The sequence below is a fragment of the Dasypus novemcinctus genome, chromosome 9 (genome assembly GCF_030445035.2).
Source record: "Dasypus novemcinctus isolate mDasNov1 chromosome 9, mDasNov1.1.hap2, whole genome shotgun sequence".
Classification (NCBI taxonomy): Eukaryota; Metazoa; Chordata; class Mammalia; order Cingulata; family Dasypodidae; genus Dasypus; species Dasypus novemcinctus.
Window position 1 is genome coordinate 120,872,993 of NC_080681.1, and position 17,730 is coordinate 120,890,722.

A 17,730-nucleotide genomic window follows, 5' to 3' on the forward strand; every position below is an offset into this window, starting at 1 on the left:
AATTTCCTGAGCCCAAGAATAGCAATGAGTCGGGAGACTTTGGCGGGCTGAATTTGGGAGCGCCGAGTACTTTCCTCCCCATTTTTTTTACCCACCCCCCCGGAGAAGGGGAGGGGGGGGGGGAGCGTCAATTTGGAAACGGCTTTTTTTTTTGATCTTGCACTTTGAAACCGTGGGGCTGTGAGCAGGGTGCGCGCGTGCGGCTGGTGCCTTTTTTTCCTGCTGCTGCTTCCCCTGCCGGGGCTCCGTCAGCCTGTAAACATTACCTGAGAATTCCCCAGCCGGGACGGCTGCCGGGGCAAGAAACTTCTTGTTAGAACTTTCCACCTCCGGCTGCCCCGCCACCCCTGATCCTGTCCCAGCTTTTTGGAGGCGCTTTTTCTCCTCCCGTGGCGGATTTAGCTTCCTTTTTTTTCCTTTTTTCCTTTTTTTTTTTTTTCTTCCCTCCCTCTCTCGGTGCCTTGCCGTTGGGGAGAGTTGATTTCCAGAGTGGCCAGGTGGGACGCCTCTCGCCGGCCTCCTCGGTTCATTTATTGCTCTTCGGGGGTGTTTTTCTTTTTCGATTCCTGTTTCGCTGCGGCCGGGGCGTTCCGCCCCCGGGCCGGCTCCGCGGCGCGGAGGATGGGGTGGAAGCGGCTCGGCGCGCTCGTGGTGTTCCCGCTGCAGATGATCTACCTGGTGGTGAAGGCGGCCGTCGGGCTGCTGCTGCCCGCCAAGCTGCGGGACCTGTCGCGGGAGAACGTCCTCATCACGGGCGGCGGGAGAGGCATCGGGCGCCAGCTGGCTCGCGAGTTCGCCGCGCGCGGCGCGAGGAAGGTACGGGGGCCGCGGCTCCTGGGGAGGGGGCACGGGGGGCAGGGGCGGTGCGCCCACCTGCCGCCGCCGCCGGGGGGTCCCGCGCCCGGGAGCCGAGAGCCGCCTGGCGTCCCCGAACCACCCGCGAGCGCTGAGACAGTTTCACCTTGTCAATTTCCCGGGCACCCGGCGGTCTCTTTTGGCAGGTCGGGAGCGGGTCAGCTCCTTTGGGATCCGTGGCTGGCCGGCTCTTCGCCCCCACCCCGAAACTTGGGAGATCCACCCTTTTCCCACATTCCTCCCTCCCCGAGGAAGGTGGTGCGTCCCCCCCCCCCCCCCCCCTCGCCCGGCCTTCCCTTCTTTGCCGCCACCCTGGGGAGGGCAGGGTGTGTGCGCTCGCTGCCGGAGCGGGGAGCCGCCTGCTCGCTGGCGCTGCGTGTTTGCCTTGGCAACCCCCTTGCAGCCCTAACCTGGGCGGCTGCGGCTCGGAAGGCACGTTGAGAGGGGATGCTTGGTTTGGGTTGGAAAAGCAGGGAGGGGTTCCCCACGGTCTAGCCTGGCCTGGCGGGCACTGGAAAGGCAAGGTGTTAGGAAAGCTGGGAACAGAGGGCAGGGGTAACCGGCAGCTGATAAAGAGCCCCTGTTCTCACCTTCAGTCCCTGCTTCCCCCTCCAAACAGAGCCCCAGAGGAGGATTCCTCCCCTGAAGTGGGGCGGTGGTCCTGTGGGAAAGGGCCCCGCCAGGCGCCGCCTCTGACTTTCGGGTAGCCCAGCTTTTGGAGACCTGGTGTGAGAGGCGAGTGGGCAGGGCGAGCCGGCCATCACCCAGCTCCCGGGGCGGCCTGACACCTGGTGACAAGAGCTCTGAGACGAGAGACTGGAGGCCGGCAAGCCACGCTGTCTCCCGCCAGCCCTACCAATCGGGCAGAGCAAAAATGGGGAATTAGTTTGAAACTTAAACTGTTGTGAGTGAGGGGGGCGAAAGGGCCAGCCAAGCCAGCTGATCTGACAGGGAGCCACATACCTGGGGATTAAGTAAATGTGTACTGTAGAAAACCAAACCTGTGTGTCCTTCCAGGTTGCTTTTTGTTTTGTTAAATACTGCCCGGAGATTTACAATTCCTGCGGGGTGGCTGACTCCTACTGAACTTTGGAGCATGAACTATCTGCCCAAGCTGGTCGCTGATTAACTCTTCCCTCGCCGGGCTGGTGGGGGCCGGTGGGCAGTGGGGGCCGGCTGTCTGGGACACTCTGCTTCTCCTTGGGTGGTTTGGACAGCTGCTTGACCTTGCATTTGGAAGGGGAGTTCGGAAGTGTTTTTAACCCTTGGACACACTGAATAAGGGGAAGTAAGAGTTCTGTGCAGTTTCATTTCCTGGGAGCCATGCCCAGTGGAAGAGCTCCCCGAGCCCTTCCAGGAGGAGAATATGAGCACCCTAGAGGAGGGGCTGTGGGGTTATTATTGCCTTGTGCGTTTGGCCAGTTGCATGTCATTGTCATTCCTTAGCTGTCTGCATCCCAGAGAAACTTTCTTCTGAATCTTCCAGCTGGCCCAAATTCTGGGTCTCTCTTTTGCTGGTCTTGTAAGAGACTGCAGTAGGCATGTGAAGAACTCCTTTTAGTATCTGGAAAAACTTGACTGGCTAAATTGAAAAGAACATGGCATGGGGGCAGAGGGGTGAGGAAAATGGTGAAAGTGGAGCTCTGCAATTTCCTGCCCTGGGAACCACGGCCCCTCCTAACTTGCCACGGCCATCCCCCTCCAGGGAATTACTCCAGGACTGATTAGAAATTTGCCTTCCGTTGGTGTCAGGGTCACAGAAAACAGGATCCAAGGGCCCTAGGAAACTCCCAGTGCCATTCACGTTAAGTTCCATCCTGGACCAATCAGGATGACCGAGAGCTCACCCTATAACTAGCAATTATCTGGCCAATTACTGGAGCCGCTTTTTAATGAGCCTGCCTCTGCTGTCCTGGTGGGGAGCTTGGAATTCCAGCTACTTGCTGGCATCCTATATGGGGCCAGAGAGACAATGGCCTTGGGACAATCCTCTAATGTTTGGGGGCCCAGGGGTCATGGAGCCAAAGGGTCAGGTATTATAGGGGCATGGACTTTGTGGGAGATGGACGAGTGGGTTGGGGACATCTGTGAGCAGTGGGCATGGGGGTAGTCCAGGACCATCTGGAGAGAGCCAGGAAGGGCCAGCACCACCCGTGGCCTGCTGAGGTGTCGGGCAGGTGGCCATGTCCCTGCACACTTGACTCCTGCTCTCCTTGGGGAGGAGCAGAGGCTGCATCTGAGAGCCCTTCCATCTGGATTCTGATGGGATTGGAGGAGGAGGGAAAGGTCCCCAAAAGGGGAAAGAAGGAAGGAGCATCAGAACCCCTGCAGACAACTGGCATGGCCAGGAGATGCCCGTTTAATTTGCAGGGAGGTCACAACCCAGTTTCCCATGATGATCTGAGGTCTCCTTGAGTCAAACAGAATTTGGCAATATTTGTGGATGGTACTGAGCCCTAAACTGCAAAGGTGACCCAAAGGAAAGTTTTTCTTAAAGAGACACAAAGGCTCCAGGCAGCGTTGGAAAGTCTCTGCGCTGGAGACATCTCGCCTTACCCACCTGGTTAGAGTCTCCAGTAATCCAGCTCTTGCTGGGTTGTTCCCACTACCATCTTTTTTCACTTTCTACACCCTCATGGAATTTCTCCCACAGACGTACTCACAAAAACCCCAGGCCCCTGCCCCACCAAGGCTCCTGGGCAGTTAGTAGCTGACCAGTCCCCAGAGTCTTTGAGTTTGACATGGTTTTTAGCAGGAGTCCCTTTAAGGAGGAGAAGTGGACTGTTTGCCTGGAAGTGTGGGCAGTGGCTGTTCCACCCTTTGGTCCCATGTGGGGCAAGTGGCTGGACTGGCACCCCAGACCACAGTTGCAGACCCATGGAAGGAGGGGCAACACACCTGGGCCTCAGTCCCTCCATCGGTGGAGCGGGTACAGCTGGGACTCAAGGACCCCCTTCAGGGGGTACTGTGAGAACTGGTTTGGACGTGGCTGAGCCCTCTAAGAACTGTCGGTCCCTTTAGCCATCACACCCCGCCAGCAAAACCCGGACCTACGGCACGTGTAACTCGTGACAGCCGCCTCCAGGAAGGTGGGATCAGCAGGCTCGTGGGAAGGGCCCTTTGGGTGTTTAGCCCAACCCCTGGGCCCCGTGGGAGACAGCAAAGATGAATGAGGCCTGGAGTCCTGGCCAGGGGCTGCAGGAAGGCACAAATGACAGTGGGTGTGGATTTCCTGAGGCTGCCGTAAGGAATCACACAAATTTGGTGCTTTAGCACAGCAGAAGCTTATTCTAGTTCTGGAGTCCGGAAGTCCAAAATCAAGGTGTCAGCTTATCCCAAGCTCCCTCCGAAGGCTCTAGGGGAGGTGCTTTCCCGGCCTCTTCCACCTCGGCAGCTCCTCCATCCCTTGGCTTGCGGCTGCATCGCCCCCATCCCTGCCTCCACCTTCCTCTGGCCCTCTTCCCGCCACCTCTGGGTCTCAATTCTCCCCCTCCTTTCTCTTACAAGGATGCCTGTCACTGGATTTAGGGCTCACCTTAAATACTGGATAATCTCATCTCGAGATCTTTGACTCAGTACATCTGCAAAGACCCTATTTGCAAATGAGGTCACATTCTGGTCCTGGCGGAGGTGAGTTTTGGGGAGACACTGTTCAGTGAATGACCCAGGGGAGCTGCTCGTTCACAGCAAGAGCTCAGGGACGGTCCCACGGAGCAGGGGGCATTTGAGCTGATCCTTGAAGAAGGTACCAGCATTTCAACCAGAAGGGACATGAAGTTAGTGAAACCGCCTGATCAGAAACCATGCACCTGGCTGGAATTGGCAGAGGGAGGGGGAACGAGAAGGCAGGAAATGTTGTAGAGTGGGGTAGGGAAAGGAGGGGAGACGCTGGGAGTTGAAATCTCAGCCTTTGAGTAGGGTCAGTACTGGTGGGAATAGAAGCAAGGAGAAAGGAAGGACTGGGGTCTAGACAGGTGACCTTGGGGGACCTAGAGTCATCCCACCAGAAGAGCTGCATTTTAAAAATCGATGTGTGGTGAAGGCCCCAAAACCGGGGGTGGTGGCAGAAGAAAGTAGCGGCTGTCTCCCCACAGGCTCACTCTGAAGGCAACCTTCTCTGGGCATTTTTAGAAAAGTACCAGGCCCCACTTTGACCTGGCCTGGGAGCCAAAAGGTAACCTCTCCGTCCTCCCTGTGACAACACCTAGGAAAAGGTTTTCAACCTGCAGCATCCTGCCCTTGGGTTTCAAACAATGGCTTTATAATTTGGTTGTTCCGTGAATAGACAACGTCTTCCCTCCCTGGCCTCCTTCCCCTGCAGCCTTCCTTGCTCACCTGGGCTGGGAGGACAGATCCGGGGCTCTAGACCTTGCTCCGCTGGAGTCTGGAGTCCTCAGCCCCTTCTCTGAGCCATAGCTAAGAAGCACAGCCTGTGAAACGGGAGGAGACGATGACACCAAGGCCCTAGCGTGCTCTCTGGTTCTAATATTATGACTCTGCCAGCCCAGGAAAGCAGCAGACAGCCAAGCTCCCTGTGTTGGGGGAGGAATATCTGAAAAAAGAAAAGCAAACAAAACCATTTGTCTTCATCACTGATTTTCGTAGCCTTTTTCCCTAAGATCAGAGCACACTCAGTGAAAAAGCAAAAACTCAGCAATGGAAAACTGCCCTGCCCTGGGGAGGACACCCCATGCCCATTTCTAAATTTCCGTAACAGCCACTGGGTAGCTTTCTGCCATGAATTTATTTCGACTCTTGTAGAACATGTTAATATTTTCAACCTGTAGCTTTCAAGGGAACTAGGGCCCAACACTTCCTAACTAGCATGTGAAGCAGAACTGCCTATTATTTATCCTAAACTCACCAAATTATCCATCTGGGCTTTCGTATTACTAGATCTAGTGATACTGCATCTGGGTCAACAAGTCCGGCTTCAGCCTCCCTAGCCCTTCTGCTAATTCTTGTTTATTTATTTTTATTTTTTTAGATTATTTTTATTTTATCTCCTCCCCCCCCCCCTGTTGTTTGCTCTCTCTGTCCATTCGCTGTGTGTTCTTCTGTGTCTGCTTGTATTCTTGTCAGTGGCACCAGGAATCTGTGTCTCTTTGTTGTTGCATATTCGTGCTGCATCAGCTCTCTGTGTGTGCGGTGCCACTCCTGGGCAGGCTGCACTTTTATCACACGGGGCGGCTCTCCTTATGGGGCGCACTCCTTGCACGTGGGGATCCCCTATGTGGGGGCCACCCCTGCATGGCACGGCACTCCTTGCACACATCAGCACTGCGTGTGGGCCAGCTCCACACGGGCCAGGAGGCCCTGGGTTTGAACCCTGGACCTCCCATATGGTAGGTGGATGCTCTATCAGTTGAGCCAAATCCGCTTCCCTAATTCTTGTTTAGGGGAAACGGACTTTGGCCCAGTGGTTATGGCGTCCGTCTACCATATGGGAGGTCCGCGGTTCAAACCCCGGGCCTCCTTGACCCGTGTGGAGCTGGCCATGCGCAGCGCTGATGCGCGCAAGGAGTGCCGTGCCACGCAAGGGTGTCCCCCGTGTGGGGCAGCCCCACGCGCAAGGAGTGCGCCCGTGAGGAAAGCCGCCCAGCGTGAAAAGAAAGAGCAGCCTGCCCAGGAATGGCGCCGCCCACACTTCCCGTGCCGCTGATGACAACAGAAGCGGACAAAGAAACAAGACGCAGCAAATAGACACCAAGAACAGACAACCAGGGGAGCGGGGGGGAAATTAAATAAATCTTTAAAAAAAAAAAAAATTCTTGTTTAGACTTCAAACTCCCCTGAACGGTCATCCTTTCAGACTGAAGGGCAATTGTTTCTTGCCACATAGAGGCCGGTCCTAGCTCTTGATCATGGTAACTGCCTGGGTCGTGTCTGTCTGCTGAGGGTGTCCATCCACTTTGGGCAAGTGATCTCAGCCGGGTTTACAGGGAGGTGGCCCTCGGCTCCCTTCTGCTTGGACAAAAGCAGGGCCACACCTAGAATAGGAGAAGTTCTGTGGTTGCCTTCAGGAGAAACAACCTAAAAATACACCAAGCATATATGACACTTGAGAGGAAACGTGAAACATGTTATTTAGATGAGCCGGAAGGTCAGGAAGCACTCAAGGCGAAATGAAAAGGAGGGAAGTCAGCCCAATATTTTGATGCCAGCATCAAATGTGCACTGCTGCCCTGTGGGGCCCCTCAAAATAAGCGAGGGGTTAGAATTCTAGGAATGAGTACAGGTCCTGACTCCCTAAAAGGGGCCTGGATATCAGAACAGAAGAGCAGGCGAATGGTTGAATGAATCATTCATTCATTCAATCACTTATTCGTTCATTCAGCAGATTACTAGAACACCTACTATGTGCCAGCACCGGGAATTCAGCAGGCAGCAAAACAAGATCCCTGTGCATGGGGGGCTGACATTTTAGAGGGGGAGACCTAATCAACGAGATAAATAAGCGAGATAGGAAGTTAGATTGCAAGCGCTGAAGAGGATACAATCAGGCAAGGGGCGCTGAAATGCCAGATAGGGTGCCAGGGAGGGCCATGAGAAGGAGATGTTGGGGAAAGCCTTGAAGGTCATGAGGACATGGACTAAAGGACACCATGGCAATGCATAGCACTTGGGGAGAAGGAAGAGTGAGGTTCCCTGAGGGGGGTGGAATGTGCCTGGAGTATTTGGGGACCTGCCAGGAGGCCAGAGTGGCTGAAGCAGGGTGAGCAAGGGGGCAGGGAGGGACCTGGGGTGGGGGCAGGGCAGGTGGGACCCAGCAGACCCTAGAACCAGGAAGGGTGGTCTTGACACAGGTGGGGGTCATCCAGGACCCAGGACCAGGATCTGCCACGCCACCCTGCTCTGAGCCAGGTCCTGGAGGGTGACACGGACTAGGGATAAGGGCTGTGTTGGGCTCATTCGTGACTTCAGCCAACGAGGTGGTGGAGAGGCGGCAGGGACGTGGCAGGCAAGGCTCTCTCCTTGCGCTTTGTTTCGCTTGTTCTGGAGCAAAGATCATCTGTCAGGATTGAAAAAGCCCCTGGCATTTTGGAAAGCTGGGTTGACTGCAACCAGGTGACTTTTAATGGCAGCGAAGCTAAACTCCCCCCAAAATATGCTAAAATCAACCGTTTTGGTGCCCAGAACGAAGGAGAGGCTTTCCTGCCTGTTCCGTCAGCAGACTTCAGGGGGGGTGGTTGGTATCAGGCAACACGCTGAGGGTCCTTGAGCCATCCAGGTGCCCAGGGAGTGGGCTCAGGCTGGCAAGGACTTGGGGGAAGCGGTCAAGTGACACCCCGTGGGAGTTGCGTACCTCTTGAGGAGGCGGGAGATGGCATCAGCTGCCCTCCAGTATCGTGAGGCCTTGGACCCGGCCAGGTCGTCCCGGAGGGAGGCATGAGGACAGGGGCAGGGCTCACAAGGGAACACCTTTAGCGCTTTCTGCAAACCTACCGGCTCCTCATCAGCGCTGGTCGTAGCGGTTCCCACCGCCGGGGAGGCCGAGCAGGTTCTGGAGAACCTCCCAGCTCCCTTCTGACCCTTAGCTCCTGTGAGTCATTGCCACTATGGGGATGTCACACCGTGACCAGGGCAGGGCCCAGGGGCCGGGAAGAGGGAGGACACCATCAGCCAGCACTTGAAAGTGAGAAGAAGACAACCCTTCTCCTTAGCGTGACCTCACCAGGGTCCTTCAGTGGTGATGTCGTCACTCGGTCCGTGTTTTCAGGACCTGGAGGTGCTGCCTTAACGCTGTCTTGTCGGGCCCCCTTGGCCACACTCAGGCAGGTACAATTTGCAGCCCAATTCAGAGACACAGGTGAGGCGAGAGGCCTGAGGAGGCCCGGCAAATGGTGGACTTTTGAACCCAGAGTTCATAGCTTCAAAACCAAGGCTTTTCCCCCTGGGACCGAGCATCTCAGCTGGCCCGGCCTGTCTCATTCAGGGTTAGGGAGAGGTCAGGAGACAAACTGTTCAATAACAGGCCTAACACACAGAGGGCTTACCATGATAAGCGATTGTGAGTCAACAGGATGAGGGCGGGATGTAGTGAAATCCACGTTTAAGAAAACACTTTTTTTAAAACTCACTGCATAGCACTATTTGCATACAATGAGTGGAATAATTGCCAAAGGACTAAGGTTAGTTATTAGGGTTTACTTTAAAGAACTAACTGAGTAGCAGGAAAATAGCACAGCTCAATTTCATTCGACAACCAGCGTAGCACCTTAAATGTGCAAGGACTCAGCCTCAGAGGCATGAGTGAGTGGCAGCTCCTGCCAGCCAAACCTGAGGTCACCAGATTGGGTCCTCAGATCCTGAGGAGAGAGAGATGGCTATGAATGAGGGGAAATCTTAGAGGACTTCTTGAAGGAGGTGGCAGTTGAGGGCATCATACTAAGCCACAACCTTTTGCTGGTTATAGAGCCCTTTGAAGAGCTGAGGAAGTATGACTCCAGTTCTGAGGAAAAACGCACAATACATACTTTATACTTTTGAGGAGTCCTTAGACTCCCACGAAGCCTGTCCTAGGAGCCAGCTGAAGAAGTCTTAGACTAGGTCCCATCAAGACAGGCTAGGACCAGAGGTCGTGTCAGAGGTGGGAAACTCTGGTGCCCTGGGATGCAGAAGGCAGGGCCAACCTCAGGTGGACACTGCAAGTTTCTGGCTGGACGCTTAATGCCAGCAGCCAGCCTGGCAAAGGCCACCAGGGCCCAGGCCTTTCTGACCCCTCTGGCAATCCCCTGCTTTGGGGAATGCAGCCTGCAGTTCCCTCATCAGTGGGCCTTTCAGGGAAGGGGCTAGAAAAGCATTGCAGTCCACGGACCGTGTGACCATTGTGTCCGCCTGCAAAAACATACTTGTTCTCCCGTTTCTAATAACTGTCCCCAGTCTGTATGTCCCATTTCTTTTAACCTCTGACCCATCTGAGACCTGAGAGGCCCCAAAACAGACCTCAACATCAATTGAGGTTCAAGGACCAAGTTTTCAAACCAGGTTCCGGAGCACCCTGGGGTTCCAAGAAAGTGGGAGCAAGTAGGAGGTAGGACAGGTAGAGTTCTGGGGGACCCCCACCTCCGTTCAACCAGATCAGCTTCACTTCTGTCTGTTTTTGTACATGAGGGATCCATGGAAAAGTGCTGTGTGTGCTTTGGAAGAGTGCTATTGCTTTAAAGAAAGAAGAAAAAACAGGGCTTGGAAAGAACTGTTCTAGGAAATTACTCAAGACACACTCCCTCTCCCCAGTTGATCTCGACTTGGATCTGCTGAGTGTCATCTCATTGGATCTTCAACTTCTGACTTTGTGTTCCAAGGTGATGAGGGTGTGGACTGAAATGCCCTCCACCGAGCTCCCACGCCCATGCCAGGGCCTGTTGGGCCAGCTGCTCAGTCTTCAGGGGGACCCTCCTCCACCACTGGGGCACCCGAGCACTGGAAGCCTTAAATACGCGACCAGCACCGAGACAGCCTCCCCCGAGCACCTGGCCCAAACGCAGCAGCCAGAAAGGGCTTCTACAGGCTTCTTCCGGACCCTCTGCCTCATAAGCCCCCAGGTCGGGGAGAACGTGGCTTGGCGACCCTAGCCCCAAGTCCAAGGCCTGGCCCGTAGGCCGTGTCCCAGAAGCCTGGGTCTTTCGAGTGACCTCTAGGTCAGCGCACTGACCAGAGTGCTCATGCCAGCCACAGAGCTGCTGGGAACCATTTCCTAATCCGCAGATCTCAGGGGGCCTCCCAGTGACCTGCTGTATACCTGGGGCAAGGCGCTTTCTGTCTGGGCTTCATTTCCTGCATCTGAAAAAGGAAGGTGTGAGGATTAGTGAAATAACTTGAATAAACCTCCTACTTCAGTGCAGGAGAGTTTGTAGGACATGCTAGCCCCAGGCGGCTACGTAGATGCCCCATCCCCAGCCTTGGCGCCACAGCCTTTGCCCATTGGACCAGATTCTGCACTGGGCACGGGATACAAAAGGCAAAGAACCCGGGGCCTGACTCGCCTGGTGGGGGTGTTCTGGGATTCCCCAGAAAAGCAGAATTCCACCCAAGCCACGAAGCCCTCGGGGAATTTCAGCCCTTGACCCTTCCTAGAAATCCGTGGGAGGGACTCGCCCTCCCCTCTGAGCGGGCGGAGAGCACTGGTGTCTTCCCTGCTGAGGGCTGGGGACAAGGGTCCCTTTCTTCTCCCGCAGGCTGGTCCCACGCAGCCGAGGCTGCGACTCGAGGCCCTGGGAGGGGCGGGCTGGTCGGAGGCTGCTCACCCTCACTGTTCCCCCACCGCCCCCCGACACAGGCATCAGTCATTTTCTTTTTAACTTTTTTTTTTAAGATTTATTTATTTCTCTCCCCTCCCCCCCACCCTGGTTGTCTGTTCTCTGTGTCTATTTGCTGAGTGTTCTTCTTTGTCCGCTTCTGTTGTTGTCAGCGACATGAGAATCTGTCTCTTTTTGCTGCGTCATCTTGTTGTGTCAGCTCTCCGTGTGGGAGGCGCCATTCCTGGGCAGGCTGCACTTTCTTTGGCGCTGGGTGGCTCTCCTTACGGGGCGCACTCCTTGCGCGTGGGGCTCCCCCACGCGGGGGACACCCTTGCGTGGCACGGCACTCCTTGCGCGCATCAGCACTGCGCATGGCCAGCTCCACACGGGTCAAGGAGGCCCGGGGTTTGAACCGCGGACCTCCCATGTGGTAGACAGGCACCCTAACCGCTGGGCCAAGTCCGCAGCCCACATCAGTCATTTTCATCTCTGGGTCCCAGGGTTGGGCTGTGGCAAGGCCAAAATCAGTTACCATAGCAACGTATCGCCCTTTGTGGCTGCTCATCGATAGGCTGGTCTCTTCTCCAAAAGAGTGTAAGTCTTCGAGGACGGGGTGTGCCCCCCTTACTCACCAGATGTCACTGGTACCTGACATGTTGTGCCTGGCACCCCATTGTTTCAGAGACATCTGTTGTGTGAATGAATGCATGACCCATCTGCCATAGCTAGTTAAAGCCAGCATTTACTGAGCAGCCACTATGTGTCAGGTACCATTCTAGGCACTTTACATGTCATAAAGTCATTTAAATCCTGCAGTAACCCTATGACGTGGGTACTGGTGCATCCCTATTTTGACTGTGAGGGCCATTAATTAAACACAGCTAGTAAGTGGCTGGGTAGAATTTGAACCCAGGGCTCCTGCTCTTAGCCAGGAAGGTTTATTACTGCTCTGTTAATCATTCCATGAAACAGCCCACACTGGCAGTGCCTAATAAAGTCTATGCAGCATGTGGCTTTAGCAGCCAGGGAGTCGTAAGTGGGCCAAATGATGTTGAACACAGCTTTCCAGGTGGTGGGTCTGGAAGTGTCCTACAGAGTGGTTTTATTGACTCATGTGACCACAGCTTCAGGTGTAGCTGGATCCAGGAGCTCAAACAGTATTGTCAGGATGCCGCCTCTCTGCCTTGTTCTCCTCCTCACTTCTTCATTTGTTAGCAGCCCCCTCTGCCACGGGTGCTCACACTGCCACTTTGCTACTCAGAACTTTAATCTCCTGGCTCCCAGATCAAGTGGAGAAAGCCTCTTTGCTGGAGTTCAGAGTGACATTTCCCTGAGCTCTCTCCCCTCTCGTGCCGCAGGCAGGTGAACAGACGGAGCTGATATGGGCCAAGGTGATGGTGGTGGGGACGTCTCTGCCCATGACTGTCTCCTTTTAGCACTCCCAGTACCGAAAGGGGGCTCCCCAGCCCCGAAAGGGGGCTCCCCAGCCCTCCGGCCCAGCCCACCATGGCCTTACAGGCCCAGTAGCAAACCATCACCGGGCACTGGAGCCAGCGTGACCACAAAGGGCAGCCTGACCTTCCTGCAGGCAGCAGCCCTGCCAGACACACCCACCTGGAGTCCGTCCACCCTGGGCTCCCGGATCCCATGTCCTCATGTCTCACTTGGCCTAGAGGGGTGACTCTGACCTCACCTCTCTGGGCCACCCCTTGGACACACAGCAGAGGAAGCAGGGGTCCTCCAAGGTGGCAGAGGCAGAGGGTCAGTGTGTGCCGGGACCCCTGCAGGGCTCACAGGTCCTCAGCCAGATCCACTTCCCTGGCTCTGGGGACGCCTCCTGAGCCTTGGAGCCGACCCAAGTGCAAATGTGTGCAAGTGAATGGGCATGCCCTCCTGTGGTTTTTTCCTTTCTCAAGGAACCAGTATTAAGAGCATGAGCTCCAGAGGCAGGCACACCACAGTTCAAACACTGGCTCTTCCTTTTACTTGCTGTGTGACCTTGGGCAAATTTCTGAACCTCTCTTGAGCCTTGGTTTTCTCATCTGTAAAATGAGGATTAAATGAGCTAATGGACCCAAAGTCCCGAGCACAAAATGAGTGCATTGTGTTTGCCTATACGCAACCCCGCACCTTCTATGTAAGTCTCCAGGATGTGTATTTAAGACAGAAATGGTTTGTTCTCTTTGTGTGTTTGAAGTGATCCTGACCAGTGAGCATGAAGAAGGGATATTAATCCAGTAGACTTTGGAGTAAACAGACCTGGGTTCCAGTCCCAGCTCCTCTGGCTGGAGCTTCGTACAAGCCCCGCAACCACTCTCTGGGTTTCCTGCTGCTGCGCTAACAGATCACCACAATCCTGTGCCTTACGACAACACAAATCTATTCTTTCGTTTCTGGAGGTCAGGAGTCGACACAGGCCTTGCTGGGCTAAAATCCAGGGGTCCTCAGGGCTGTCTGGCCCCTGAAGGCTCTAGGAGAGATCTGTCTCCTTGCCATGCCCAGCCTCTCGAGGCCCCTGCCCTCCTTGGCTCGGGCTCCCAGGCTCCGGGCACTAGGACGTGGGCATCCCTGGGGCTGCCACTCTGCCAGCTGCACTCTGGAAGCCTCTGGGTTCTCGTCTGTAGAGTGGCGGTGCGGGGCTCGGCCTCCCGGACCTTTGGGAGGAGGCCGTGAGATTGCCAGGCGTGCCGGACAGGGGCTCAGACAACGTTGGCGGGGTCTGCCCCGAGCCCCCGCCGAGCACCAAGCTGTTCTCAGCCACCCAGAGTTGCCAGGAATGGGCGCCACGTGGCCTCTGGCGGGGAGCAGCTGGCCATGCGGGTAGGGCTGGAGAAGGCCATCGAGGTAGAATATCCTCAGACAACAAAAATGGCTCGGGCGCCTTCATTGGAACCCCACTCCAGGTGGGCTCCTGCTAGACAGGAGAGAAAACTCTGGATCATTCCGGAAGGCTTCCTACAGGAGTAGATTTGGCAGGAGGGTAGGGTCTGTGGGGGCTCTTCTAGGTTACAGAGACCAAGTGACAGTGCACTGGTATTAATTAGGCACTGAAAGTGTGAAAAGACACACAGAGCTCCTGACCCATCCTTGGCAAGGAGTCTGCGTTGACCCTGCAGTGCAGTGGGTGCCGTGATGGGGAAGACGAGGGAGGGAAAGTGGCTGCTAGCACAGAAGGGCTTCTCTCTCCTGTGACATCGCCGGGGTGAAAGGCGTGCTCCCCGCGGCTGAGTAATTTACCTGGACAATCTGATTTGATCACAACCCTATGGGCCCAGCACTATTACTGTCCCATTTTCAAGATGAGCAGCTGAGGCTCAAAGAGGTTAAATACTCACGCAAGATCACACAGCACCTCTGTAACTAGAGGGTTTGAATCCAGGCAGTATGGATTCTAGGGAAAGCAGGTTGATTACTCAGAGATGGGGGTCAAAGCAGAGGCCCCAAGGATGAGGTAGAGGCAGCAGAAGGACTATCTCCCAGCAGAGGGGAAGGGCAGGTCTGGAAAATGAGAGATGAACGGGTTTGATTCCTTCGGGGAACCACAGAGAATTTGGCCAGACCTCACCGAGCCCGGGGGCCGTGGGTGGAGTTGGGCCGGATTGGGAAAGGACTAGGGAGCCACGGATGGGTTTCTACAGGGGGCATGACCAGGCTCGTGGATAGTGAGGGAAGCCTGGCTCCCCAGAATTCTCTGAAGTTGGAGGGACAGGGTCTCTCTAAAGACCACTGAAAATGACCCTCCTCGGGGTGAGGGAAAATCCTGCCTCACCAGGCCCCCTGGGCTGAGAGCCCCACACACACATATTTGCTCCCAGCATCCTGGCCTTCGCAGGATGTGCTGACCGGGCCATTTCCTGTCATCATGTCCTGTCACTTCTGATCCCCAGCCCCCTTAGGGCCACATCCCCCGCCTGGTAGCGGCCTGCCAGCCAACTGGGAAGGTCAGCTCCCGGGTGCTTGACCTTCCTCCCAGCAAGTAAACCCATGCCTAAGCAGTAGCCTGCAGGGGGACCGTGCCTTGGCACAGAGGGCAGGTAACCGAAGCAGGTCCTCTGGAGACCGGTCAGTAAATCATTCTCGGTTAGGATAAGGTGTCCCTCCCACACGGTGGCTCCGCGACTTCCGGTTGGAGGACACGGGGATGCTGAAAGGAGTCCCCAGCAAAAAGTGTCTTTCCTCTTCCAAAACAACAGTTGTCTTCTTTCCTCCACCAGAAGCTCTGCCAGGCTTGGAATCCCTTTCCAGCCGTGCCCTGGGCTGATTTCTTACACTTTTCGGGTCCAGGGGTCCCCTACATTTATTCATATTGAATAACGGGGGGAGCACAAAACTATGGCATACTAATACGGAGGAGCCCTAAGAGTTCCAGTCCACAGCCCCATAACCAAAACCTTGAGGCCAGCTGTGCTGCGGGGTTGATTTTTTGGATTTTGGAGGGCCATGTCCTCAGCAGTGCCCACGGTGAAACACAGCTGTTCCCCACCGGAGAGACCCCAGCCTCACGGGGGTTCAGGGTAGTGCTTGGCCCCACCCGCTGTTGCTGTCGCCGCCGCTGCCCCCCGCGTGGTAACTAGGACCCGCGTGGGGGGTGCGCACTGCGCAGGCGCGCTGCACGCAAGGGAGGGCTCCGCCCGGGGGTTAATGATCTGTCGCCTTGAGCATATTGGGGTGTGTGCGCATGCGCAACTGAGACAATAAACAATTAAAATTTCAGAGAGTGACAAAGTGTTGCAATAGGACAGGGTGGTGTGAGGGAAAGTGCTTTAAACATTACTCCAGAATTGACTCGGATGCTAACCTGTGCCTTGCTGCGCTCTAGGGACACCTGTAAAATGCTGGGGTCCTTTCCAGGATCCTCCACCTCCTATCCTTAGTCTCCAGGCAGGGTGGCCATGAGTCAGTGGGGGCCCGGGACTGCCTCCCCCCTCCCAAGAGACTATTCACCCGGCTTCTTGCAGCCAACCCCGGAGGCTGAGTTTGGGGAGCAGGAGGGCGAGGAGCTGGGCTGCCTCCGTTTCTGGAGCGCCAAGTTCTCACTGTGCCAAGCGCTCGCGGCTTAGCTTCTATCCCACCCTCGCAGCGTGGTGAGCACTTCTTTGCACTTTTGACCTTCCCCACTGCGCACAGGGCGGCCAGTTCTCATTCTCCCGGTTTCCCCCGAGGGAGAGCTGGAGGCCCAGAGACTCCAAGTGACTCATCCAAAAGTCACACAGCAAATCAACTCCAGAGCAGGGTCCTTGGGGCTCCACCCAGGCGCCTCTCCATTCCCAAGGGCAGTGCAGGCGCCTGCTGCCGCCGAGGAGATGGCTCCCAGGGCTGCGCAGAAGAAAGGGTGGCAGTCCTTCCGAGGTGGGGCAGGGGCTGGTGGACAGCTGGCGGGGGAGCTGGCCTCCCTTCTATCTGGAAGAGGGCCGTCCTGCAGCAGCCCGTCCTCGCCGAAGAGGCCCGAGGGAGGGGACACGGGCTTCCCAGAAAGCCGAGTGAGGAAGGCAGGCGCTTTCCCAATCTGTTCAGCAGCAAGCCCAAAGCGCCGGCTTTGGGGGCCCCCGGGGGCGGGGACGTGGTCCCGGGTGGAGAGGCGGACCCCAGCGGGGTGCACGCTGCCAGCCGCGGGCTGCCCCGGGAGGAGGGCGGCCGGGCTCCAGCTGGGACGGTGCCGGGGGCGGCGGCGCAGGAGGCTGTCGGGACGGTTCACGCGGCGGCCAGCAGTCTGGCTGCGTGTTGCAATGTCTGGTGGCGTTTGCAGCATCCTGCCCATGTGTGCAGCTGGGGTAACCTCAGGCCGGCGCGCGGGAGCGTGTGTGGCTCGCAGGCCGCGCGGCCTGGAGGCTGCTGGCACCTTGCATCTCATTTACAGCTCCGGGGTCAGCCGCGGGTCAGCGGCGCCCGTGACATCACGGCGTTTGTTTACCGCTCCGCGGGGAGGAAGTGCGGGCCGCCGGGCGGGAGGGGGTCCTTTCCAGCCCCCGCCCGGGTCCTCGACCTGGCCCGCCCTCCTCCCCTGCCCGGGACCCCAACCCGATCCCCTCCCGCCCGGGACTCCGGCCCCCTTCCCCCGGCCCGGGACCCCAACCCGATCCCCTCCCCAGCCCCCAACCTGATCCCCTCCCGCCTGGGACCTCGGCCCCCATCCCGGACCCCTCCCCCTCCCCGGCCCCCAACCCGATCCCCTCCCGCCCGGGACCCCGGTCCCCCTCTCCCAGGACCGCAGCCCGATCCCCTTCCGCCCGGGACCCCGGCCCCGCTCCCCCGCGCCAGGACCCCAGTCCTGCCCCCACCCCTTTCGCCTCCTGCAAATGGGATCCCAGCCGGCTCCTCTCCCAGGACTCCGGCGCCGCCGCGCCCCCTCCCCAGCCCCCGCGGGCCCCCACGCGCCGCCCGCCCCGGGCCCACTTTCCGAAGGGCTCCCGGGAGCCTCCAGCCCAGGCCCCGCCGCGGGCTCCCGCACCGCCCCTCACCCCCGCCCCGGGGGCGGCGCCTGGCCTCCGCGCCAAGCGGGGCCGCAGCTCATTGGCCGGGCGCGCCGGGCGCGCCGCCTCCGCGGGGTTGGAAACCGGCTGTTTACCACCGCGGAGGTAGGTGGGGAGCAGGCCTGTTCTCGCGTCCCGCCCCGTCACCCTCCTCCGGGGAGGCC

At 57.2% G+C, this 17,730-nt stretch overlaps 1 protein-coding gene across 3 annotated transcripts in view; it reads left to right on the top strand.

The window, feature by feature from the left end:
* DHRS3 (dehydrogenase/reductase 3) overlaps positions 1–17,730 on the top strand; it is a 38,986-nt gene that overhangs the window by 838 nt on the left and 20,418 nt on the right. Inside the window, exon 2 of one of the 3 annotated variants that reach the window (XM_058304365.1) lies at positions 667–816. In XM_058304365.1, coding sequence (XP_058160348.1) covers positions 667–816 — 150 coding nt within the window. Of the gene's footprint in view, positions 1–109; positions 817–17,377; positions 17,672–17,730 lie in introns of those variants that run through there. The other 2 variants (XM_004482502.5, XM_058304364.1) reach the window with 2 other exon arrangements.